Source organism: Sciurus carolinensis, chromosome 15 (genome assembly GCF_902686445.1).
Source record: "Sciurus carolinensis chromosome 15, mSciCar1.2, whole genome shotgun sequence".
In the NCBI taxonomy this organism is placed as follows: Eukaryota; Metazoa; Chordata; class Mammalia; order Rodentia; family Sciuridae; genus Sciurus; species Sciurus carolinensis.
In genome coordinates, this window is record NC_062227.1 from 5,059,103 (window position 1) to 5,086,332 (window position 27,230).

The window sequence follows — 27,230 nt, forward strand, 5'->3', positions numbered from 1 at the left end:
CCTGTTGTTAGAATTTATTCATTTTGTAGACAAACAGGCTGGAGTTGGCTCTGCGGGAGACACGGGCAGTGGAATTCCCTGGATTACACGTGGTGAGTAGGCTGTTTGGGTAGCTTCTGGGTGACTCAGGCCAACAGCAGAAGTACCTCGGAACCCCCTCTCCATCGGGTTCTTCTCACACTCTTGCTCATCGTCTGAGCTTTGGGTTTACATGATCTCACATGATATATGCATAGAAAGATACACAGAAAAAAATTACTTTTATTTTTCAGATAGTGAGGATTGCTGAAAACCCAGGTCAACCTAATCAGCCAACATGTTTTGTTGAATTTGTTGTATGTGAGACCCTGTAAGAAGCTGCTGGAAAATACCAAGGAAACAAGATGTCATTTTTCTGGCTGTGGGAAGATAAAACACAATGTATCAAAGATCACCTAGAAATGGCATGTGATAAATAAATACAAGTCAGTGCAGCAGAAACTTGCTGGGAGTGTGCAGGGCGTTTTACCTGGGGCTTTCTGCCCTGGAGTTTCCAGGCCCAGCCTTGTTTGGGTAATGCAACTGTTTGCAAATGCAGTCTGCAGATTACAGTGGGAAATTGGGTAATTGAATTAGCCAAATCCATTTTAATGCTTTTACCTGATTTGTAAGCACATATACGGGCTTGATTGATCTGTGTATAAATAGTGCTGGTGTTTCTATTTGAATATGTGATTTTTAAAAATAAATTCATCCATGTTTTGCAAGTGAGATTGGAACCTATCACAGAGATTCTGCTGACCCTTAGGAATCAGGATGATTTGGAAACCCAAGGAAGGCCAGAAATGTATCCATAATTCTGTATATAACATGTTTCTTATCATATTCTGTGTTTAGACAGTTTATTTACTAATTTCATTTCATATCCACAACAATAAAGTCCTGGGTAAGGAGTCAACTGCAGTGCACAAAAGGGAATAGAAAGCAGCCCTCAAAGGATTGCAGAGGTGAGAATCTGGAGGGGAAAGCAGAATCAGATAGATGTGTGTCTCAGGTGCAGATAGTGCCGGAGCATCCAGGGCAGGAAGGAGTTCACGTCACTGAGCTGCTGTCATCATCCACAGCACTCGCTGAGCTGCGAGCAAGGGACAGATCTTCGTTCAGTTCATTCAGCTTTTGTTTTATTGTAGCCTTGATGATATCATGATTTCAAGATTCAGATTGTCTTTATGAGCATGTAAATCACACTGAAGTTCGTGTTCCTCTTCTCTTTACTGTAACGAGTGTAGGCTGCCTTTGCACTTGGGGACATAAGGTTTTCAGTCTGTTCCACCGTCACGTGCCTTTTTCCCCTTTCATTTTCATTGATTAGGTTTTCTGTTTTCTTCTAAACTTTTGGTTTCAAGTTTCAGGGTTTTTTCAGAGTTTTGGTCTCTCATGATTTTCGGATGTTCTGTCATTCAGAAAGCATCCCAGATGTTTTCAGAACCACAACCATAGCATGACCCCCCACCCTCTCAAACATCTTTTAAAAAGTAGTTATATACCCTTTTTATCTTTCTGTTAATTCAGAACAAATGGAAGTATAAACATTTCCATGTCATTTAACATTTTACACACCTGCTATTTTAGTTGTAGATGGACACAATACCTTTATTTTATTGATTGATTTTTATACGGTGCTGAGGATCAAACCCAGGGCTTCACACATGCGAGGCACTGAGCCACAAACCCAGCTCCCATTTTACAAATCAAGAAGTGCTAAAAAAAATTTAAAAAAATAAAAAAGAAGTGCTGGTTTGCCAAAACTTGAGTTTTTAACTATATATCTGTGACAATTCAGATGTTTGTTTATGTCAAAGAAAGGAAATGTAGACAAGAGAATGATAGTTATTTTATGTGGCCTCACTTCTATAACTGCAGGTCATAAAAGTCGTGCTGAAGTTTTAACTTTCTATGGCAATTTTCTGCTGCTAGTTGTAGAATGTCTCCATCACCAAAGAGTCCCTTGTGTCCATTTACAGGCAGTCCCCATTCCCAATCCCAGTTCCAGGCAGCTGCTGATCTGCTTTCTGACTCTACAGTTTGCCTTTTCTAGAAATTTCACATAAATTGAATCATACACAATTTAGTCTTTTGGATCTTGTTCTTTTGTGTAAAGCTCAGCAGTTTGCACATATCAGTAGTTTATTCCTTTTTGTTATAAATATTATTGTGTGAATAGAATACATGTTGCTCATACATTTACTGGTATTAGATATTTGGATTTTTTTTTTCTACTTTTGGCTGTTATGAATAATGCTTCTGTGAGCACTGGGTGTTATTGTCTTTGAGTCGACGTAAGTTTTCCTTTCTCAGGTGGATACCTAGGGCTGGAGTGGCCCTGTGGCTTGTAGATTTGTGGCTCCCTGGTAAAGGTCCTCCACCCAAGTAGCCGCACCACCTTACGTTCCCACCTGAGTGTCAAAGTGTTCCAGTTTCTCCATCTCCTCGTCAGCACTTGGCATTTCCGGGCTTCGTTTTGTTGGCCATTCTGGTGGGTGTTAAAGCATACATCTTAATATTTAATGCTCCTGTCTCTTGAGAGCATCTGAGGGTATCTAGGTACCCTGACGATGCTTTTGTCCTCCATTTCACAGGCCAGAAGGCTGTGGCCCTGCTGGTGGGAGTCTCAGTGTCCCTTCCGGGTCCCTCAGTGAGTCCCTGAATCTTGGACTCTCCCATGTCAGGCGGGGTTAGAGCAAGCTGCTTTTTTTCTGACTCTCGGCTCCTGTGACTCAGAACCCTCTGTGCCCTGTAGCATCGTAAGGTGTGGTTTCTTCCTCTTCTGGAAGTGGTCTGTTGTGCTTCTCTCTGGAATTGTGTCTGATGAAGTGCGTGTGTTTTCTGCAGAAGTGCTAGTGCCTTGGGGAGGTCTCCTCTACTCTGTCGTCACGCTCAGACCAGCCAACCTGGCCCCTGGGCTGACCCCACGCCTGTGCAGCCTGTAAAATGGGTCAGCATGTGCCCTCTCAGAGCCTGGTGGGGCACCGGGGCGCCTGGCCCTCACTGAGTACTCGATGCCTCCCGGGCGTGTCTTTGGGAGCTGACGGGTGTGGGGAGTACTACCCCGCTCTTCTCCTCCTCCACGACAGTGGACAGGAAAACATTCTCAAATTTATTTATAGACTAAAACAAACAAAATCAGCCTTGGTTTCTTCCTGTAACTGTTCTTTGGCCACCAGCAAATATAGCAGTGGGGATTTTACAAGTTCCTATGTTTGACCCCATCTTTTGGTTTTATGAAAGAAAGTCAGTTGTGTTTCTCAGAGATACTGTTATCGTTTCCTTTGTGTCTCTCTTTAATTTGCCCCTTATAGTGGGACAAATTATCATTGTTTCCTTCTAAGTTAGAAGTTCTCAAAGTATTTTTCAGGTTGATGAGATTTGTATTCTATCATACTTCCGTTTTGGAATATTCCGTCATCATTTCATGTACTCAGCAAATCATTTTGCTTTTTGATTTGAAGTGAAGTTCTTCTCATGGGCTCTTGGAGCTTATGCAGACACCGGCCAAGGAAAGACTCTTAATTCCAGCCCTGACTCTTCCTGCATCGTCATTTTGCAGTTTCCTCCATAAGAGAAGGTTTGGACCTACTTGTTACCTTTTGGTAAATAGGGTTGCATTGTTCTAATTTATTCTATGACAGAAAGTGAACTCTAGTTTCTCTGAAATTGTTGTTTTCTCTGTAGTGATTCCTGGTCGTGTTGGGTTTCTAGATGTTAGAGAAGACGTGAGTGTTCTGGGCCTGTGGAATTCACATCTTGGCTTCAGACCACATCAGGAAGAACTGCAAAGTTGACACAGCCTCATCAAATAAAATTGCTACCAGCAAGAAGCTGTCCAAAATAACTGGAAGAACTGTCAGTCAGACAACTGGAGGAGTATGGTGGCGACTGAGCTATAAAAGCTGTGCGAGGTCTTAAGTACTTTCCTGTTAGAGGGACCATCACAGAAAAGTCAGCACCCGCAGTTTCGGCTGAGAGCCTTCCTTGCAGAGCTGTACAGGACCAGGGTTGTATGAGTTGGGAAGGGCCTTTCAGGCTTATCCAGTTCAAACCCTCATTTTCCATGTGAAAACATGGAGGTCCTGAGGTTTTTGCTCACAGGCCACTGACCGGTGGGACCAGTCCAGCGTCCACTGCCCCAGGTTTTGCTCTGTCTCCTGGGCCTGGCAATGGAGCAGCTTTGGGGTTCGGGTGAGGAGAAGCGTGTCAAGCTGGCCTTGTGTTGTGAGTCAGACACTGAAGGAGGCAGGGGAAGAAGTCTGGGGGACTCGAGGCGACACCTGTAGGACCTTTTCCAGTTCACTGAGGACCTCCCTCATCTTTGCTTGCCGAGGAGCATGCTGGGTCAGACTGTGAGAGCTCAGGCATTCCTGAGGGCAGGCAGAGGTACTGCTGCTGACACAGCTGGGTGTCTCCAAGGGTCCACATGTTTAATTAGTGAATTGCACAGAGCACAGATTATTTGTAGGTTTTGTGATGTTTGTCACAGAGCAAGCAACTGTGACATAAAAATACCGTTTGTGTGTTTTAAATCAGACATGTGGCCAGATACCTAAACGTTTTATTTCAGACGCAGTAGAGGCACTCTTCCAAGTGCCCTTTCATCGTCTGCACAGGTATGTTTTAACATTTGTTACTGGTTTGTTCCTCTGATGCAAGCTGCTTTCCACAGTCATGCATAACCTGCCTTGATGTATGCAATTAAGAGTTAAGTGAATTTTTTTATAGTCTGACTTGGCTATTTGCTTATGGGCCAAATTAACCTCCAGTTACTGATAAAACTAATACTGAGTTTGGATCATGAAGAGTTAGTCCCCAGAACCCTCTGGGCTACTGGAGGGCAAAGTATGAGGCTTAGGGGAAAAACTGCTTGTATCTTTTGTGCAGTGTAACTGGCAAGGGAACAGAGCAGGTAGGTACTGAGCTGATTCACACACACGGAAGACTTTCTCTCCCTCCTTCATCCCTCCCTGCCAGCAAAATGGAAGGTGCTAAGAAATGGGTGTCAGATGATATTCCTGCCCTCAGAATCCTGGCACACTTGTGTCTTTATTAGAGATTAAGTCAGTGACTTGGTCAACAATAGCATTACCTTGGAAAGCCAGATTATCATGAGGCAAATCTAAATGAGGCTGAAATAATCTTCCAGCAGAGGATTAGTGATGCACCCTGTGTGTGTGTGTGTGTGTGTGTGTGTGTGTGTGTGTGTTGGGCGGGTGTGCTTGCAGGTGTGCCGGTGTAGGCACAGCACACACAATTTAACCTGCCTTCGGTCTCAGAGAACAGGGTTTGAGTGGAGCCCTGCAGTGTGGCCACCGACTTCCATCTTGGATCAGAGCTCCCGCGCCCTTTCCAGAGCTGGCACTGTTTGCCTCTGCCTGACTCACAGGCTGACCAGCGCCTTTGCTCCGAGACAATTGCCCTGTGTGTAATGCAAAGTCACTGTCACAGGGAGCCTACCAGGGAGAGGCTCAGTGGAACAAGTAAAGGAGGAGCAAAGCAGGCCCCCAGGCAGAAGGCGGAGCATGGCTGCCCTCTCCCCTTCACGGTCGCCTTGTTTGGAATTGTGTTGGAGCTCACAGTGATGAAGAAATCAGATTTGTTTCTCCAGAACTCTTACTCTTCCAGTTTTTATACGGGAGGAAAAAGGAGAATGAATAAGGGATTGATACAGATTTTGAACGTGTATTCATAAATTGTCAATTTTTAACTTTTCCTCAAACCTGTTTGAAGATCATGTGCTGTTAGAGGAGGGAGAGGTGGATTATGATTACATCAGGACGTCTGTGTTCTGTTACTTGTCTTCACATTGATCTTCTGGGCATCTGGAGGGTGAAGCATGTCATTTACATGAAGATTAAGAAGAAAGTAGTTGTACGGAATTCCTAGGCTTTTTCCTGTGAAAAACTTACCAGTATATTTGGAAAAATTTTATTTTTTTTTAAAGACAGTTCATTATAATGTTTCTTACTGTCATTTTAGAAATAAGTCAATTAAAGTGAAGTAGCTGTTTTAACAAAAATCCAGTAAAAAGCGTTCACCTGTGAAAGACCTTTTCCTTCACAAGAAGTCCTCTGACGGCACCCTCTTCGCCGGAGTATTGCTGACTGATTTGAAGGGGACACTCTTCTCCCCTTCCCACACGTGTGGTCTTCAGTCACTTCTCCCTCCTCAGAACTTTGGAGACCTCCTGAAGCTGCAGGTCATCGTGCTGTTCGAATGATATCAAAATCTAAAGTGCTTTTCTCCTCTTTGTAGTCCTTAATGACATGAACTGGTCCTGAGACAGGCGATGGAAATTCCATCTTCACCCCTTCCTACCTTCTACCTTGGACAATCTAGCCCTCGCCAGCCTCAGTTTCCTCGTTGGCAAGGTGCTGCCACCGGCTCGTTGCTCACAGAGGGGAGGGACTCCTGTTGTCACTGTTGAGCTTCTGTGCAGCACTTTCAGGCACAGAGTCGTGTGTCGATGCTGTCATGAGCACAGAAGGAGCCTTGAGGATCAGGATGACTGACCAGGAACTGCAGCCACAGAAGAGTGGCCCTGAGGGAGCTATGTTTAGAGCCTCTGTGGGCCAGCTGGATGTCCCCAGGCCACAGTCCAGTCCCTTCTCAGCAGGTCCCAGCCACAAGGTGCAAGGTGTAGGGGTCCATCTGTCCCAGGCTGACCTAGAAGCTCCTGGGCTTGGAGGCAGTGTGCCCCGGGCAGATCTCAGTTTCCACCAGGCTCCTTCCAACAGAGTTTAATCAGTCATCAGGACTGCTGTATTGATTTGGTTGAGGCCTTAGCTCTTTTTACAGAAGTCTGATCATCCTAAACGTAAGTGCTTGGTGTCCTGGGCGCTGAAGAATTCCAGGAAACCTTAAAAGCAAATGTGGAGCTATCCACAACCATCCAGCCAGCAGCCAGAGGGCTTATCAGCTCCCAATAGGCAACAAGTTTCCCCGGGCGCTGACTTACTAACAGAAACCCACTTAGACACTGGAGAAATCGTCCAGTGTTGTCTCAGCTATGAGTAATGGCTTATGCATGATTTAAAAAGGCTTCTCAGAATGACCTTGCTTATGTAATCAAGGATCAATATTTTTTAGAAGTTTTTATAGGTAAGCCATAACATGACTTGATAATCAGACCTCATTTTCAAGCAGTTAAAAGGGCCATTGGACAAAGCCCAGTGGACTGACGCAGGCTTCCTAATTGCTGAGGATTGAAACTCCACATGCCCTCTCAGTTATGAGCCTGCTTGAATTTTTTATGGGGAAAGAAATTACTTTTTTATGTAGGATGATTTTCATGTCAAATGTTATATTAGCCAGCCAACTCTATCAGCTTAGGCAGGTTGCCACTTCTCCTCACCTGATCCCTAATTTTCCCAGTGAAGTGTACTTTAAATACAGAGTAAGGAATGAGTGGGAACGTGGGATGGGAATGGGGAGTGAGTCATGAGAAAATGCCACCAGCCATTCTCATTAGTCCTTGGCATCCTTGGAATATTCTTACGTTGGTTGAGAGAGAGCAGCAACTCCGCTGCAGGCCCAGGTACAGTGAGGGCCAGTGTGGAGCCTCTGGAACAGGCTTTGTTCTCTCCCGGGCAGCGGCTCTCCTCTGATGGCAGTGACTGCCGACTTGACTGGTCACAGCAGTTTCCAGGTGTGATGCTGGTGTGACCCTGTTGACTACTGGTGGCATCTGGGCGCCCTGGCCGGGGCACGTTGCCCACCGTGTCAGGGCGTCTGGGCAGAGGGAGGATCTTGGTAGGCAGTTTCATTGCTTTTCTCTCAGAATAGAGGAAACGCTCCAGGGGGTAGTGGGAGAGGAGGGGATAAGTGTAGCACTTCCCATTTCCTGCCTGTTCCGCTCTTTCCACAGCACTTCATTTTTCACGAGATGGATTTTTTGCCCTATCAGCTTTGACTGAACACAGTTCCTCACCATTTCTCTCAGATGGGCCTTCCTATTGCTCACATGCTTTTTACTGTGTTGTTTTTCTCTTCTTTGGTGTCCAGAGTTGTAAGGTGGTCCTGAGATGCTCGCCTTCTGCATGGGGCACAGGCACCCTGGCTTCTGGCTGGGACCCCCTGTGAGTAGATGGTAGGGGCAGTTGAGGAGTCCTGGCTGTGGACGGTCGAGAGCTCCAGAAACTGACTAGCTTGTCCTCGCTCTCTTCCTTCATGACCTGTCTTCCCCTGGGCTGGTCTGTGCCCCTTGCAGCCTCCGTAAGTGAATACATCAGCCACGGCCACTGCACAGGGGACCCAAAACTGCTGCTGTGTCCACAGCAGGGTACTGTGCCAGCCTTCCCCTTGCCCCATGGAAGGGCTTCTTGATGAGTCTGTGTCCCAGAGCTGGTGCAGCGGCTGGCAGGCCTCCCCGACAGCAGCTGTGAACTTAGTAGGTGCTTACAAAAGCTAATCGTCAGGAAAGAGAGGGAAAGGCCAGATAGGTGGTCCCAGGTCACCATGCACACTTACACATTGATATTTTCGTTGTGTGTAATTAGTAAGCTGGAATTGATTCTAACAAGTAAAACCTAATTTTGAGGTCTGGGAGGTAAAGGATTTGTGCTAGCTAGGTTACGTGAGCTAAACATAAGAATTTCACTAGTTTCTCATTTGCTAATGTTCAGAGCATCTGTTGGCATCTTTGGCCTAGGTGTCCTGCCCATTCCCGTTGCAGAAGTCCCGTATTTATAGCACAGTGGTCATGATCATTAGTGGGCTCCGCCTGGTCCCAGGCCCCAGCGCTGCCCCCACCGGCAGGACGCAGTGATAACTAAGTTCTGCCTGGTTATAGTCTAACAGGGCTGTGACCTGGGTTGAACTCTGAAATGAGGAAGAGCAGATTCATTTGCTTCCCTGCCTGTCTCCCTCTCCCCTGTGCTCCCTTATTATCTTTCAGAGGAAATTGAATAGCAGAATTCTGCATTCTCATAATGCTGATGGATTGAGGTCATCTTTTCCACTCTGAAGTCAGGAGAGGCACACCCACAACACAGTTTTTGCTTTTTTTTTTTTTTTTTTTTTTTTGGTACTAGGACTCTAACCCAGGGGTGCCTTACCAATGAGCTGTATTCCCAGCTCTTTTTATTTTTTAAGCCAGAGTCTCACTAATATGCTGAGGCTGGCCTTGGACTTGTGATCCTCCCATCTCTACCTCCTAAGTTGCTGGGGCTGCAAGTGTGCCACCACACCCAGCTTAAAACACAGTTTTGACACTTCATGACTGTCCAGGTCTTCAGTCATAGGGTGTATGTGTGTCTATATATGTTTTGGAAACTTAGAGATATAATTTACATAAACAGTTCAGTGATTTTTAGTAAGTTAACTGAGTTGCACCACCATCAACCCAACTCAGTTTTAGAATATTCCTGTCATCCAAGAAAAATTCCTAGTGCCCATTTAGTACTCACTCCCCATTTGTTTCCCTCTCCCCAGCCCTAGGAAGGATTTGTAGATTTGCATTTTCTGAATATTTCCTGTCAATGGATTCATACAATATTTGGTTTTATGTACTCTCTTTCACTTAGCATGTTTGTAAGGCTTATCCATATTGCAATGTATTTCAGTAGTTTGTTCCTTTTTATCCCTGAGTAGTATTCCATTGTATGGACATACCACATTTTGTCTAGCTGTTTACCAGTTGACACACATTTGGATCGTTTCCTGCTTAAGGCTGTCATGAATAATGCTGCTAGGAGACCCATACACATTTTTGTATGGACATGTGTTTTCAGTTCTTTGGTATATTCCTAGGAGTCAAAAGTAAATGTAATGTAATGATTTAAAAAATCTCCACATTGTTTTCCAGAGTGGAAAATACTAAGTTCCCACCAGTGATGTATGACTTTCAAGTTTCTCTACATCTTTGCCATAGGCTGTGTTTAAGAAATAACCTTAGTTTCCCCTCTTATTTTATATTTTTAGAGACAGTAGAAAGCTAGGAGCTATTTCTAAGCTTTTTGAATTTTTCAAATACTGTTAACAGGTTAACTAAAATTGTAGTCTTTGCTGCCCTACCCTCAAATCTGGCTTCTCCCACCATTCATGCACTCAGTAGTTTGCCTAAATTCAATTTAGTTACATTGTTTCTGTTGGACTTGATAGAAAGTGTGGAGAGTGTGTGTATGTGATATTATTGTCTAAATATTTAATTAACTTACACTGAGAAAAAGGATTTTTTTTTTGTTTTTCCTGGGATTCAAACCAGTGTTTTTCAGTTTATATTCTCGATTATACACATTGATGTAATATATAGCAGACACACATGGCTGTAAAGAGCCATGGCTTATGATGGTTTAGATAATCAGTGTCTAATTTTTAAGGATGCTTTATTCAAAATGCAGCTAGCAGTATTTGTATCCGTGTGGGCTGTTTCCACAGGCCTTGCAGAAGCTGTGCAGGAAGGCTCTGTCACATGGTTCAACATGGCAGGAATTGCTTTGCGTTTTTATGACCTGATGGCCGAAGTTGCTGGTTATTTTCTTTTACTCGAGGCTTTGCAGTGCACTAGTCAAGTACACCTACCTGTTCTTCCAGCTAAGTCATGATAGAGCACCCGGGTAAAGTGGCCCTTTCGTCATGGGTGAGGCCTGTGGTCAGTCGCCCTTTGAGCAGAGCCTGCACACCAGTTGTGGACTCCAGTCTTTTGAACTCGTGCTTGCCCACAGTGGGTTTTAGCAGGCACTAGGAGAAGATGGCGTTCTGAAGGGGAACCTGCAGCCCAGCCAGAGGCAAGGCGAGGGGCGGCCCTTGGGTGCACATGCTGCCGCGCTTGGGCTCCAGAGCCCCGGAAACAGAGGCAGAGGTGGCTCTCCGAGTCTAAATCTGCATAAGCAGTTGCAGCTGGACATAGTGTACCCCAGTGCTTGTGGCCACCGGAGGCACTTTGTCACGCAAGATCCTTTTGATATGAAGGGGTGGTCCTCACAGTGGGCAAAACCATGCTGTGGGCTGACGTGGGTGTCTCAGTGACGGAGGGTGCTCCCGGAGTGTGTGGGTGTGGTCCCGGGGCAGGTGCCTGTGGCACTCAGCACATCCTGGCAGGCTGGGGAATTCTGGCACCTTCTCCACAGTCTTAAGCCCCTGCTGCAGCTGTACAGGTGAGCGGTGCACAGTATTTGGGCTTAGAACCTATTTTATATACACAATTTTAATATTTACCAAGGTTTCTAGGAATGTGACTACCAGGTAAATCTGGGAAGATTTGTGGTGTTGAATTTTTTTAAGAATACTTGGCCATTTTAGCAAAGCTCCGCAGCACTGGGGTACTGTGGTGGCATCTGAGGGACCACATGGCGTCTCTGCTGTGGCTTGTGTCGTAGCAGCTTGGTGTTTGCAGTGATTCTCCTGCACGCCCACCCCCTTGTGCCTTGGAGGGTACTCATGCTTCTAGGTGTCGGCTTGGAAATCCATATGAACGCATCACAACCCACTTTCTGTTTAATTTTCCTTTGTTACAGATGAGGCATTTCGCCAGGTCCTCTCTACCACCGTGTGCGTACCATGAGTGTGGCATAGGTTATCTGAGGATCTCGTTTCAGGATAGATTTAAGAGTGAGGCTCTGTTTCTAAACCGTGAGAGCTGCTGGCTCCTGGTTCCCACAGGTTTGGGGCGTGCGTTACTGGAATGCAGCGTCCGTGTGTAGGTGGAAGGAGTGACAGTTGACAGGAGGCAGCAGCAGACCTGGACTCCAGAGCCTTTGCAGGAGCAAACCTCCAAGTGGCTAGGGGCAGCCTCTAAGTTGACTCTAGTATTCCCTAGGACGTGGGCATCTCTCCTTTACCATGAAGTCTCTCAGTGGAAAACCAGGGCCGTGAAGAGGCCTGGCACACCTTTCTGAGAAGAGAGATACCTGAAAGTCTTAAGGCAGAGATGCGAAGGAAGAATCAGCCTGTTGGGCTCCACGGTGACATTCCCAGTTCCTGTGGGCATGGCATAGATGCGGATGGCCTCCGTTGTCCTGGCCTTTGCCCTTTTGCCTGCCAGAGCCCCTGATGAGGAACTGTGCTCCAGAGCCTGTGTCTTCCCAGCAGGTGGAGCTGCCCGGAACCCACGACATAGGTGCCCTTTTGTACGTGCTGCATGTCCCTTTCCTCGCCTTGGATTCCTGCCATTTGATGCCATACCAGTCACTCCATCATCCCTGGAATTTGGGAGCCATTGTGTTTTACTAGCTGTTAATGATTTCAGCACTGATGGAAGGAAGGTGGTGGGTTTTCCAATAATTAATGTTTTCCTTCTTTCTTTGTTATTGGTATTTTGGGCATTTCAGTGTGTTTGGTTTGGTTTGGTTTGGTTTTAGGTTTGTTCGTGTGTTGTGTGTACCAGGGATTGAACATGGGGGCATTAACCACTGAGCCACATCCCCAGCCTTTTTAATATTTTGAGATAGGCTCTTACTAAATTGCTGAGGCTGGGTTTGAATTTGCAATCCTCCTACCTCAGCCTCCCAAACCACTGGGATTACAGGTCTGCACCACCTCATTTCATAGCGTTAATTGTAAGTACTGCCTCCAGCAGCTCATCAGGGACTCATGGAGGGGGAAGAAAGTGAATTCAGCCATATCATGAAGGCTCCTGAGAAAGATTTACTTTAGGGTAGGAGTCAGAAGTTTGTTTTAATTTAGTTAATGTAGTATAACCAAGTCCATTAATGATACAGAAACTTGACTTTGCATCAGCCTTTGTGAGCCCCTGGGGGAGCCCAAGGGACAGCACAGTGGTCTGCTCTCCTGCACTTGACCTAGAAGCCAGGGTGGCAGTGGTTGCAGGAGGCCGGGGATTCCAGCTCCCGTTGCTCAGGGTGTTGAAGCTGAGTCAATGCTGAGTGACCGCTGTAGCCGCGCTGCACTCCTGGTTTCTGCATGAAGTAGCTCACCTTTGCTTTCTGGTGCGATGCCTTTCCTATATTTTTAAATTTCAGTTCAGCTTGTAGTTTCAATGAAACCAAACTAAGATAAGAAATTTAATGCGCGTGCGTGTGTGTGTGTGTGTGTGTGTGTGAGAGAGAGAGAGAAAGAGAGAGAGAGAAAGAAAGAGAGAGCACATCAAGGTAGTTCTTTCTGATAGAGTAAATAAGGGGATTTTTAAAAAGAAATTTTTTAATTACTGGTAATTCAGTCATTTAGAAAGTTATTTTCTCTTGATATTTTGGTATTCCTCCTCTAAGTCTTTCAGGGAAATTAATTATTTGAAAAGAATTATAGTATGTTTTATATTTGTGACCTCTACTTTGTGACATCAGGATCATTCAGCCAATTTTTATTTTTAAATTAATTGAATTCTATTCTTTTTGGAATTCTGCTTTATGGACAGACTTATTCTGTACCTTTCATAAAAAGTAACTTGATTGACTAAAAATACTGGAATTCAGCACTTCACTGCAGCTGGAGTCCTGGGGACACGTAGACCTTAACTGAGTTCACTTGAACACAGCCTGGAACAGCTCAGAACGCATTGTGAATGCATGGCCCCGAGTCATGACCAGATTGGCGGGTGGAGAGGGTCCGATGGATTCCTCCTTTTGCCTGTGACTTTCCGTGTGTGACCCTCGGTGTCCAAAGTGGCAGTAGTTGCTCTGTGTTTCCTCTTTCTCTCTGAACATGAGTTAAACTGACAGCCGCTCTGAGATCTGAGGGGATGCCACCAGCTCACCCTCGTGATGGGTGTGTCTAGTCATAATGTAGAAATTCTGGAGGGTGAGCCCTTGATCAGCAATTAACTGCAGGACTATTTCTGTTCTACTTTGAGGGTTACTGAAATGGATACTCCCATCTTATTTCTAAGAAATAGGCAGTTACACAGTCATCCCTACTTTCTGGCTTTTATTAAAATGCAAATAGCCTGGACTTCAAAGTATCGTAATTGAATCCTGATACTTCACCTCTTTTCTGGTATTTGTCCCTTATTATCTGGCCTGGCTGGCCTTTCTGACAGTCTTGCTGAGTTCTGAAACACCTCTTGAGTGGGCTTGATCCAGGGCTAGCGGGAAGTCTGGTCTTGGCAGTGCTGGGGTGCGTGGGCACACCCCCAGCCTCTGGACTCCAGTAGTGTTAGCAACACAAGAGTCCAAGCGAAGTACCAATCTGGGGGGCGCATTATTTTTGCAACTAGTAGACTTCACAGCGTTTACCTGTATGTGCTTAGCGAACAAAGTCAGTGAATCCATCTTTGCTCTTTTTACTTTAAAAATAATGTCCTGGAGCATTAGCAGGCTCTCTCCTCTCCCAGACATTCAAGAGTGGAACATTCTGGTTGAGCCCGCCTCACGTTACCCAGAGTGCCAGTCCATGACATCATCTAGATCTTCATCTTAGCATGAGAGGAAACCAAGTCCTCCAGCAGCCTTTTATAGATTCCTGACCACAGTGCTGCCCTCTGTCAGACCACGAGAGCCCAGCTCTGTGGGGACACCCTGGCAGTGGCCGCTGGTGGGGTGTGAGGTCACAGCTGCACTCTGTCAAGATGAAAGGGGGCCGAGGGTTCACTTCACAAAGAACCAGTGAATTGCTAGGACTCACCTGTGTACACCAGGGTGGGGGGTACATGAGCTTCACCAGCTGTGGCTGGGACATATGTCATTTTATGTTCGCTTTTGCAAGAAATGTGTCCCGATTCCAACAGTGAACACAATCTTCCACCATTTTTGACTTGCCCCAGCTGTCTGAGGATTAGCCCATTTGTGGACCGTGGGCAGCAGCTGAGGGGCTTTGATGTTGCAGAGCCCCGGCCCCTTCTTTTGATTACATGTGTTTCTTTTCTAGTGCGTGCGGGGGGTTGTGAGTTGCCTGGTCCCCCGTAGCCTTTTGTGCTGTGTGGTTTCCCTCATCCTGTTATAGTAACCATAACATGGAAGGGAGCCCTGTCAGAAGACACATCCCGGGAATCAGACCAACGTGGGCCCAGAAACACTCCGCGTGACTCGAGTGGGCCTGGAAACACTGTGTCCCGTGTGTACTCTGGCCCTGACCAGCCATGGCCATCTGCTCCTGGTAGCACGCCCTTCCTCTGAGCGCACCTCCTGTGCTGGGTGCTGGGGCAGGGCAGGTGCTCCATGGGCACCAGGAGCTGTTGCAGCTCAGGCAGCTGGTCAGACCTTGTGTCGCCTGGCAGAAGGTCAGTCCCACCTCCCAGGGGCGTGACATGCGTACTGCAGCCCTGTTGTTCAGCTGCGCCTCTCAGTCCTGCTCCACTGAGTACCTTCTGCCTTTCAGGGATGTTACTGAAACAGGAGCCTTGGGGTGAACTCTGGAGATGGTTTCTTCTGCCTGGTGGTGCGCAGGGAAGGATGGTCACAGTCACTGCCAGAGCGTCCTTTACCTGGGACATCCAGTGGGACTGGTCAGAGAATGTGTCCCTGAAGAGCCAATGCTCTCGCAGCTGACAGTGTGCTCAGACCCAGGGTAGGCTCCTGGGCACAGGACCTCATGTGGACCCAGTTGGGTAGCAGCAGAGATGGGTTTATAACTAGCAGGTGTTAGGTGTTAGGAATAGTCACCCAGACACACAGGAGAATGCACAGCTGAGTCAAGTAGAGCCAGGGCGACTTAAAGTTATTCCCGCTTCTGTGTTTTTTGATAGAACAGCCTTGCTGCTGATTTCGTAGGATGTACTGTCCTTAAAGATCACCCAAAGTCTTCAGTGACTCTGTGTATGTGCATCAGTGTGCACAGCTGGACCAAGGATTTTCCCAATTCTGTGCCAAGTGCTAGAACGTGAGAGTTCATTTTAGAACTGCTGTTTTTAGGGTAACGAGAGTTCCCTTGGAAATGGTACAGTTGGAGGCACACCTGACTGGGCGGCGAAGGCGCCTGCAACTTCAGCCAACACCCATGGCTAAGAATAGCTCCTCTGCGGGTGCTGTTAATCTCTGGGCAGTTCTTCACCACTAGGTCATGGACCCCAGAGGCTGGCGAGACTGAGGTAAGCCTGGCGTGTCCTTGCTTCACCTCTCCTCTTGAGACCTTGTTCCTCCTCCTGGTGCTGGCCGTCCTCCCTCCATGTCCATTCAGAGGCCTGGCCCCTGTGCCCACAGTGCCTTCTGCACTCACACAGTGACCCCTTCTTTCCAGCAACGCCGACTCCTCCCTGCCCCTCTCTGTCATGTGCCTACCTTTCTTTGACAGGTGATGTGACAGACCAGTAGAATTGAAAGGCTTGTGACTCTGTGGTCCTCTTCTCAGTGATTCCTCCTGTTAAGAGAGGGACCCAGAAGGTACAATTGCCAGGCCAAAGCTTCCCCTTCCTAACGGTGAAATATTAGGTTAATTGTGTGACACCTCAGTGAACGATAGACTTACCCTGCTTAATGTGCCTTTCACCAAAAAGGTCACGTGGGAAGTTTTTGACATTTAGAAATATGACCTTTAAGTTGAATCTTCAGCAGGACTCAGCAAATCACAAAACAGTTTTTGTATTTTCTTTATTTGGGGACATTAGACATGGGAGTAGAGTATGAAATTCAGAATGATTCTACATAGAGGAAATAGCAAAAATAAAATTGCATATTCAGAAGTTAAATGCTAGAAATTCCATGTGCGAGCACTTAAATTTGGCAGTATGGTAAACAGACATTTACAGTATCAGATTACATTATTTGCTTAATCCAGAGGGATTTAAAAGTATTGTATGTTGCTCGCTGTCCCTGTTTTGCTGTTATCTCTTCATGAAGCCATTGAAAATGAGAGAGTTGCTTTCTGAGTGACATGTCGAGGACATATCCCTCTTTGTGTTCTGTTGGAAGTTGGCTATGAGTCCCAACAGACCTGTTGCCTTGTTCTCCAGGGCATGTGTGAGAGCAGGAAAATTTCCAGTTACATCTGAAACATAAGCATGTTCTCATTTCTTGTTCAAAACCAACATGTAACAAGTGGTTGTCTCGACTTTATTTTTATTATAATTTTAGATAGTAGCTAGCTATCTTTATAAAGGGAATCCTTGACAAGAGAAGAGAGATTCAGACATTTGTTAAAACTCCCCACCCCATTTTCTCTTCCCTAGCCCTGGAGGTCTATGTGGTAGAGTAGCATCACGATTCCAAAGGACATTGCAAACTGACAAGTACAAATCGAGTCCCAGTACAGTCAGGTAGAGAATTTACGCCCTGCTCCTTAACACTGGGAGAGCTGAAGGTGGAGCAGTTGGGAAGTAGATGAAGGTCATTTTCAAATTGGACTCGTACGTTCATTCGCTCTTCCGGCTCCTTGGGCCTCATACGGCTGCAGGCCTACAGGTTCAGAAGCTGTAAATGCCCCCATCTTCAAGGGGAGGTGGGGGCAGTGGCGCTCGATTCTGTTCAACTGGCAGTCTCAGGTTGGACTGAGCCACCCTGTGAGAACACAGAGGCTCGTGTGATTATAATGAGGACCTCAGAGGGGACAGGGCGAGGACGGCCTTGCTGACACTTTGAGGCTGGACTCGATCGCTTGTTAGGGTTTTTAATGTTTTAATGTTTTTAATGAAGGGAAGGAGTGGGAGTACATCTGTACACCTCGCACTTTGCTTAGGAAAGAGGAACAATATTTTCTTCTTAGGAAGAAAAACATTGTTTGCACCAGTCACACACTACCTCCCTCCTGAAGCTCAGCATGTTTGAAAAGGCTGCCCCCATCACGTACCCTGTCTGAGTGGTCAGTCTGCAGGGCTAGCAGTTGACCTGCAGTTTAGGATCAGTTGGAGCATCTTGAGAATCAAGTGTTTGTTGGTGCCTAAGGTGGGTAGTAACTTGTGTACGGAAGTTCCTTTAGCTTGTGACTTGCCGTTTTTTAAGTAATCCCTGTATTTTAAAACCTCTGCTGTGTGGCGGAGCTGGTCTGTCCGTGCAGACAGGCAGATCGTTCTCTCCTCCCAGATTTGCCTTCTGCTGCAAATGTTTTCAGATGCCTCAGCTGGAGGTGGGGTGATCGGGTGTGTGAGTGTGGATTATGGGCCTCAGAGAGCGTTCCTGTGACAGGGGTCACACTGAGCTGCTCGAACACAAAGGATCATATGTGTGTTTGTGTTTTGAATCTTCCCAGGTTTTCGTGTCTGAAGTGGCAGTAGCTGCAGGAGCTCCCGCAGCGCTGAGGGTTCTCCAGGAGGACGTCCCTGGTGTGAGGGCTTCCATCTCCCCCTCCCGCCCTCCCGCCCTCTGTAAGACCTGGTGGGCCTGGCGTGGCCGCGCACACCTGTGACCCCAGCTACTCAGGGGCTCAGCAACTTCATAAGACCATCTCAGATTTAAAGTTAAAAGGGCTGGGGATATAGCTCAGTGGTAGAGTGCCCCTGGCTTCCGTCTCCATTACCGAGAGAGAGAGAGAGAGAGAGAGAGAGAGAGAGAGAGAGAGAGAATGAGAATATTTCTCAGAAGGACATTTAAAAACTGTAATTGTTTAAAATATGAAAATAAAATCTTTTTTTGAGGTTGTGGTTCTGAAGACAATTAATCTGGTAAACCCTACTTGGTTTTAATCTTTGCCCACAAAAAAAAAAAATTCTAGATTTTGAATTAATTCCAAAGAGTCACCACCCTTAAAATTACCAGAGTCATAATGTGATATGGGGGAGGTCTTTCATACCTTTGAAAGATGTTTCATCTTTTTAAAGTTTTTTCACTTAATCATGTAATACCTGCCGTGAAGTACAGTGTGTATTTACTTATCCTTAAAAAAGAAGCATTGCTTTTCATTCCTTTCAGCAAATGTCAGGATGATGGGACTGTTTTTTGGGTTTTAACATGGAGTGAAAGCTGTAGCTCGTTCCAGATGTCCCCAGGCATGGCTCAGCTGAGAGGTGGTGAGAACCTGGCAGGAGCACCAGGCTTGACGTCAGTCACCATGGGGCCCATAGGTTCCAGAGCCCCGTGACCTTGTTGGCCTTGCAGCGTGGCCACATGCTGGCCCTGACTGGTCGTACCCGTGTGCCATCTCACAGAACCCTACGCACCGAGCTTTGGTGGGCCGCACATTCTAAATGTGCCCCTTTTGAAGGTGGCACCGTCTCTTTGACCCCTTGGCTGAAAGCCAGTGAGTTAGTTGGATCTTACATGTGTAAGGCGTCTTCTACTGAGAGGAGGTGTGGGAATCACCCAAAGTCCATAAATAGGATTTTGTAGCCCCCCCCTCCCCACACACACACACACAAAGACCTGAGAGCTGTGTGTGTTTCTTGTGTGTTTCTTTGTGATTCTTTGGATTGAGCCACCAGGGGCACTCTACTCCTGAGATGCATCTCCAGCCTCCTGAGTTGCTGGGATTCCTAGTGTGTGTCATAGTGTCTGGCATTTAGCTTGGTGTAAATAACTGTTTTAGGCACTTTCAGGAGTAATATATTTTTGTTTGTTAGCCTTTATTGTGATCTTTTTAAAGGAGCGGGGAGCTTGCCTTAACCAATCATAACCATTGCATCTTAAGAATTCTTTCTGCAGTCATCCTTTTATTTTAATCAGAAAGCTGATTAGAGTTCATTGTTAAAAAATGATAAGCTATACAAATAACCACAAAAAATATTTTTGTCCTTGGCACCTAAAAGTCATCAAAAATACTTTTGGACTCGGCCACAGAGCACATGTAGGGTTTTGTCATTTGAGGTTATGTTGTACATGCACAATGTCCTGGACATCAGTGCTCACTAAACTCAGGTGTTTTCCAGGAAATTTTTCTTGCAGTTTTCCCCTGGGGTAAATGCATGTGCACGTAATTTTGTGCAACAAATAAAATATACCTTTGGGTGCAGTGGGCTCTAGGAGATGGAAGGACTTGGAAAAGAGCGCATTAGAAGCAGGAAAGATCCTAGAGCTCTATCCAGTCGTCAGACTGCCTGTGGGCCTCCTGCAGTGCCTGCGCAGGGGCAGCATGCGGTCCTGAAGAACTGTGGCAGCCGTAGAAGGGACTTCTCTAAGTCATAGACCCCATTCCCATCAGAGCAGACTCTGAGGTTCCTAGGGAAACACATGGCCTCACTTCCTTACTGACCCCAGCTTTCTGCCTTCAGCCTCCACTGACAAATTCAGACCATGAGTGTGATGACCTGGTGGGGCTGTTGGCACCTTGGACAAGATGCGCAGAGTTGTGGGAAATGCGTTGGTATGCATACCGTCCATCCAGCCCACTGTCCATACACGCTCCTTGCAACAAATTCCCTGCTACTAATGTCCTGACACAGGGAAATGAACATGAATATCCTAGGACATAAAATGCATTTAAGAAGGATGAGGGAAAATACTCATTTCTTTCCAGTTATACTGAAATTAATAGCATAACTAAGGTGAACATCCTGGAAAACTAGACACCATTGAACTGGAATGACAGGATCAGTAGGGTTGAACCTGGCTTAGAATACGTAGGGGAAACATGCTGCTTTCTAGCAGCTACAGGTCAGCATGCATCAGGCTGTGAATTCTTCTGCACTTCAGTTTCTAGGCAACTAGAATTTTAAATCTGAATATAAACACCCCCCCAAAGAAGAAGTGAATAAAATGATAAAAAGCAGAAAGACATAAGCCATTTGCCACAACCCTTCCTAAATACAGCAAATGGATCCTGGCCATTACCTGGCTACGCAGAGCAGCTGTAAACAAGCCACTGTGCAGAGTTCCATAGCGCCAGCACAGTGTGCATGCTCTGCCTTTAAGGTCCGCAGCAGAGAGGGACCCCTCAAGAGAACGGGTTTTACCATCATGGGATATTTCTTTTCCTGTTCTTTTAATCAGTTGCACTTTAAGATCTTGTAATTGCCAGCAGCACAAGCCACCTGTGAAGGGACACCAGCTACTTTCCCCAGTGAGTTACTGTCTCCCCTGCTTGTCTTGGAGCTGCTCTCAGGACTCCTCCTTCAAGTCCAGGTTACTTCTGAGTGGGCAGGTCCCACCCAAAGGGTGCTGTGTCTCAGTGCTTCCGCTGCAGCCAGGAGGAGATGTTGGGGGCCGCCCTGGAGGTGGTTGCCTATCTCCATTAGAGATTTGAACTTGAAAATGACCTTGGTGAATTCATGGGTAGAGGGTTTGATAGGATTACCAGTAAATTTGGCAGTCTAAGCTGATCTTTTTAGAGTACGCACTGCTTAGAATCCTGTGAAGAACTGACCAGCTCTGTGTTTGAAAAAAAGGTTATTGTGGACCTCCTGGATGGACAGAGGTCAAATGGAACCCATGTGGGTATGTGTCCTGCCTTTAAATGTTTCATAGTGTATTGGCAGGAGGGGGAGGCACGGGATCAGAGCGCCACTTTATATGCTGTTGAGGTCTGCATCCCAAGCCATGTGGATCAGTTAACAAGTGTCCAATTGGAAGTAATATTATAGGCGTGAAAAATAAGACCTGTGAGAAACATTTTTAAAAAATTGAATTTTTTCAGTCTAGAACAGCAACTTCAAGGATCTGAGGATAAGCTGACTCAGCAACAGGAGCTGGTGCCAGGGTTCTAACCTTGATGCCTCTACAAAAGTCATGCAGGGCCCCTCAGTTTATAAACCCTCTTATTATGAGGAAGTTAGACATCTGCTACCTTTGTGTTTAATTCTCTAATCAAAGAAGTATTCCCAAGTTGCTCTGTTTCTTGTGGCACAGAAACTTAGGAATTGCATGGGCAGGTTTAAGAATGATATTTTTGCAAATAATAAATCAATATAGTTTTCCCCCTTTTGTGAGGTTTCACTTTACTCAGTTTGTTACCCATAGTCAACCTCAATCAGAAAATACTAAGTGGAATATTTCAGAAATAACAATTTGTTGTTCACATCCTTTTTTCCTGGCGTGGTAGAATCTTGTGACCCCTGCTCTGGAACCGGGTCATCCTTTAGTCCAGTATATCCGTGTAGTATGTGCAACCTGCCAAACCACCTGACAGGTGATCAACCTGTGTGAGGAATCACAGTGCTTATGCAGAGTTCTGTACTCAGTTTCAGGCATCTGTGGGGTGAGGAGGGTGTCTTAGCATATATCCCATGGATAAGGGTGATACAGTAGTAAATGTACCAGGTTACTAGTAGAGATAATGAATAAATTGATGTTTTTGTATGACTGTCTTCAATGTTAATTATTTGTTGCTTCATCAAAATTGGATCACAGTTCCAAGTGATTTCTGGCCTACAATTAAGCACAACATTTTACTTAGGCAATATTTTTCCCAAAAGCTTTAGGCAGGTTGTATTAACAACTTATACAGCATAAGAGTTTGCAGTTTGTTTATGCCTGCTATGAGCAGTTTATCCCTGTTTATTCAGGCATTCATCTACTTTCATGGTATTAATTCTAAGAAGTCTTTAAAATAGCCACTGGCATTATTTACTATCTGTGATTTGTGATGGCAGACTAAATAAGATTACTGACATTATTTCTTATTCCTCAGAGTCTATAAAAACAGTTTTCAGGATGTTAAGTTTTCACAGTCATTGCATGATTGATATATTCCTTTCCCCACAGAATTAAAAGTGTGTCAAAGATGCAATTTGGATTTAATTTAATTCTGGGACCATAGTAAGAATAGCATTGGGACACTTAAGTGGAGTTAAAAGGAACTTGCAGACCTCAGGTCCTGCCTTATATCTAAATAGCAAGACATGGTAGAATGTGTCTCCTCAGTCCCAGAGGCCTCGGCAGGTACAGTGGGAAGGTCCGTGGTCACAGACCTCTGCAACAAGCCCCTTCCCGCACGCTGCCACACAGAATCAAAGAGCTTCGTCTTTCTTGTCTTTTGTGCAGTGTTCTGTATTTCCCCGCCCCTTGGAATTCTGTTACCATCAGGAACAGTCCTCTGAGAGCTCTGGGAAGGAGGGCTTTATCCTGGGGTGCAGGCCTGCTGATGAAGCAGGGGATCAGACACAAAGCCAAGGGGAGCACCCAGTCACACAGTAACCACCTTTTCCTGAGGAGCGGCGTCCAGGCTCAGCCAAGTGCATTTTCTCTTGGGGTGCCTTTCCTGCCTAAGCTTCCCTGGTTTTCAGCTCTTTTTGGGAACCTGTTTCCATCTCTGCTGTTTAGAAGGGAGCGCATAGTGGAACTATCTCCCTCCCTGCTTCTCTTCTCCTCCATGTCTTTCATTTTTGTTTGTTTGTGGGGGTTTTTTGGGGGGGAGAAAGGGGGGATTCTGGAGATTTAATCTAGAGGCATTTTACCACTGAGCTACATCCCCAGCCCTTTTTGTTTTGTATTTTGAGACAGGATCTCACTGAGTTGCTTAGGGCCTTGATAGATTACTGAGGCCAGCCTTGAACTTGGGATCCTCGTATCTCATCTTCTCTGGCCCCTGGGAGTACAGACGTATCCCACCACACCCGACTCCTCCATGTCTTTCTGATCAAGCACTCCAAGGATGTTCGCTGGAGGCAGGCCAGGTCTTCCTGGTTCCCTCCTGGCCCAGGTTCCTGTAAGTGGGGCACACATGACAAAGACCCAACTCTACCTCCCTCTTGCAGTGGCATAGGGTTTGAATTTTGGGTTATCCTAGCTCTTCCCATGTTTGTTTAGCTCTGTAGACAGTAAAACTAAATGATAGCCAGAGACAAAATACTGATCAAAAGCAGAATGAGCTGAAAACATTGCTTTTCTAATAAAAGATGTGGTAAAGAATGGCAGTTCATTCTTTACCAAAGAATTTACCTGGAAATATGGGTGGTCAACTGCTTCCCTTTGGAAAAATGTACCAGCAAGAACTTTAGAAAAAATCATAATCGGGCATCTCCATGACAGTTACCACATCATGAGAAAGAACGAGCAATGGGCATTGACCTTGTGGATATGTGATTCTGCCCATTCCTTTTACTACGTAGACCAAAAGGCTCTGTGCTGTTCAGGAACTTAGCCAAGTTTGACAAACGTGAGTGAAACTTCGGGGGAACAAAGGAAGACCCTGTTAGCAGCAATGTTATGCTGTAAACACTGTAGGAAATGGCCTCACGAGAAATGGATTTATGCTAGGAAAATAGTAAGAGAAACTATTCAGGAATAAGATTGCTTTTTAAACAAAAGAAATGAAGTATACACTAATGTGAAATTCTGATTCTGCCAGATGGCACTTGTGTATGTATACTCAGAGTCCTTGGGTGTGTGTGCTTGCTGGGGCGGTATGGGGGGCGATGCTTAAGAAAAGTACAATAAACAGGGCTGTGATCTCACCATATGTGTTGAATTGAACACAACTCTTCTGTATTTAATGAAGACTTTAGCCTTTAGGGGTAAATAAAACGTCACAAACCAGGGATGGCCTGAATACTTCTTACTGGCTGTAATAATTAAAGCCATGAAAAAGGTGGTGGCGTTATGTTACTTATTAACTCGAATCACTGTTAGATTTGATCAAGACGCAGTTGCCCATGGCACTTTGTTTCATGTTTGTCCTTTGTTCCACTGACATGCTGTGCCCTGGCCTCAGTGGCACTGTAAAGGCAGCCAGGCAGAGTAAGCACCAGACGCAGAAGGCTTGTAGACCTCCTGACCAGCCGTCTTCTGTCTCGTCCACCCATCCCAGCAAGCTTTTCAGCCACGAGACTTGAGCCTGAAACCACCTATAAAGCTGCATACTTGGGGACCAGAGGAGAGACCAGAAGAAACCTTCCCCTTTTGAAGGATACTGCTGGGCCTGGTTATAGCTGAGAGCTTTTCAAGGATGTTTTTCCTCACATGTTGAGCCAGACAGTTTGATAAGAGCAATTTTGAACTCAGGTGCACAGGCATCTGATTGCTGCTACAACAAATTACAACAAATTTAGCTCCTTTGAAAAAGGACAGATTTGTTATCTTGCAGTATCTGAAGGTCATAAAGTCTAAAGTCTGCCTCACCGGGCTCAAGTCGGGGTGTCAGCAGGGCTTCCATCTTCCTGTAGGTGCTGGAGGGAAATCATTCCTTGCCTTTTCTAGCTTTTAGAGGCTGTCTGTGTGCCTTGGCCCATGGCCTTCCTCCGTCTTCAGAGCCAGCTCGCCTGACTGCAGGCTCAGGTCTCTGCAGCCGGTCTCACTAGTCCTCGTGGGACTGCATGGGCCCTCTGGTTGAGGTAGCTCATTGGAGACTCATTCCACCCCCAGCTTTAATTCCCCTTTGCCATGTAACCTCACACATAATGCTTCAGGGATTGCAGTGTGGCTGTGATCCTGCCTGTCACACCAAAGGATGTGGATAATCAGAAAGGGTAGTGAATTGGGGAGTTCATAGGGCTGGGTCGTCAACAAGCAGGGTGTGGCATTAGAAATGGACTTTGAGTGGCTTAGTAGCTTCTTATAATTACTGCCAACAAAATAATATATGTATACATAGGTGCTGTAACAATAGAAAACTAATTTTTAGCTTAAATGGGATTTCTCTTTTACTTACTCTTACTCTTATCAATCCAGTTTCTGATATAAAGTAATATTTTAAGTGTCACATATGACTAATTTTTAATTTTGGTGTGTGAGAAACAGGTATTTCTATTCAAAAGAATAATCCCATTATAGTTTTATTGACTTATGATGATGATAATTGAATTAAGCATTTGTTTCTGTGCTGTAGTTTGTTTTTATTGATACTTTAGAGGAAAACCTAGTAAAATGATACCCTATTTTAACACAAAAGCGTCTGTGACATTTTGCGTGGTCGTACCTGCTGTGGACATGCTCTTGTGCGTGCCAGCGGCTTGCCTTTGCATATCCCCTTCTCCTTACAAGGCACCTCTTATAAGACCCAGTGTCTTGTCAGTCCTTGTCCAGAGGCCACTGCAAAGTCAAGAGACATAACAGATGCAGGAAAGTCTCTGGGAGAAAAGAATCATCTTAATTTGCATAAAGAAGAGCTGCCATGTTTAAACTGTCAATAGCTTCTTAGTGAAAGTGCCCCTGAAATAGATATGACATTAACCTGTAATGACTGAAATTACTGGTGACAGCCTTTTAAAAAAAAGTTTATGGTGTTTGAATTTCTCTCTTTAAGTTGTTCCTATCTTAACAAATTTCCATAATTTAGTTGCTAAGTAGGAACCACTGCTAATGGGCACAAGATTAAAACTTTGATCCTACCACAAGACAGGTTACATTAATTCAAAACTGGCAGTGCTGGGTCAGTGTGGGGATGAGGGTGGGGCATGGTAAAGAAAGGATTTCCCAGGTTTACAGGGAGCTCAGAATTCCAGCGTCATACACAACAGCACTGTAATGACAGTTATGTGGCAACTAGGAGAACAGTCTGTGTGGAAGTGAATGCCATGGAACTAAGAAAGCAAAACCTGTCTGGGAGGGTTGGTGAAGAGTTCTGGAACAGGTGGCCCCTAAGGAGTGATTCCCCAGAGGGCATTCCAGGCAAAGGGACTGGTGCAAGCAATTAATTGGGGGTTGTGCTCTCGCTAACCCACCTGGTGGGAGGCAGGCCTGGTGAGGCCCTAGGGCCTGCTCTGCAGGGGGCGCTGGCGGGGCCAAGGGGAGGAGTGGAGCCTTTTGGCCATCTCCAGCTGTGCGTGAGGAGGGTGGGCGGGTGTAAATCCAAGCCGGAGGGCAAGGCGGATCTTCAGACTGGGCTCCTGTGGCGTCCAAGGTGTTTGTGTCACAGAGCTTGTGCCTAGTTAGTGAGCAGCCAGGTGGTAGGAGACCCAGATCTCGCTAGCCTCCCCTCCTGTGCCTACTAGCTGTGTCCCCACGAAAGGACCACACGTTTTCTAAGGGGGAGTTTTGTCATCTGCCTGGGGTGAGACCCTGGACCTGGGGTGCACAGGGAAGAGGGTGCAAGCTCATTGCTCTTTACCAGGCAGGTGGGATGCCTGGGCTCCAAGAGCCAGCGGCTGCGGAGTTGAGTTAGGCCTGGACCCCCGCCCCCAACCCCGCCCCGACTCCTGCCAGGTGACCCAGCTGCAGCCGCTGCTCCGTGGTCCATGCCCCGAGCTTTGAGGCAGAGCAGTCTGCGGCCCGGGCCAGCGAGGCTTAAGACCTCCGTGTACTGGGTGTATTCCCGGCTCAGGACCAGACTTCTGGGAGCACCTCTGATTTCCCAAAGACCTTCTCGGCGGCGTCATCCCCGCGAACCCCTGCATCTCCCGGGCTAAGGACCCTTGGTGGCCAGGGCCGGGAGCTCACCGTGCGGCCTCCCGCCACCGCCGCGGACACAGGCGAGATCTCTAGTCATGGATGGCTGCGCTGCGGCGCCCTCGCCTAGAGCCAGGTATTTAAATTTTCCCGTTGCTAACCACCGGCGCCCTGCTTCCAGATCGGAGTCGCTCTTTGCTTTCAGACTCGAGCTCCGGACCAGATGTCAGTGTGGTTCTCACCGTC

The 27,230-nt window shown here is 46.3% G+C and overlaps 1 protein-coding gene across 17 annotated transcripts in view; it reads left to right on the plus strand.

Moving 5' to 3' along the window:
• The window catches only part of Aopep (aminopeptidase O (putative)), a 316,057-nt gene that overhangs the window by 246,642 nt on the left and 42,185 nt on the right, over nt 1–27,230 (plus strand). For 2 of the 17 annotated variants that reach the window (XR_007105158.1, XM_047526144.1), the window contains one exon: nt 273–752. The exons of 10 other annotated variants lie outside the window; for them this stretch is intronic. Coding sequence is in view for 3 of the 7 variants with exons in the window: in XM_047526144.1 (XP_047382100.1) it covers nt 273–353 (81 nt within the window). In the remaining 4 variants the exon portion in view is untranslated. 5 more of the 17 variants (XR_007105155.1, XR_007105156.1, XR_007105157.1 and 2 more) reach the window with 5 other exon arrangements.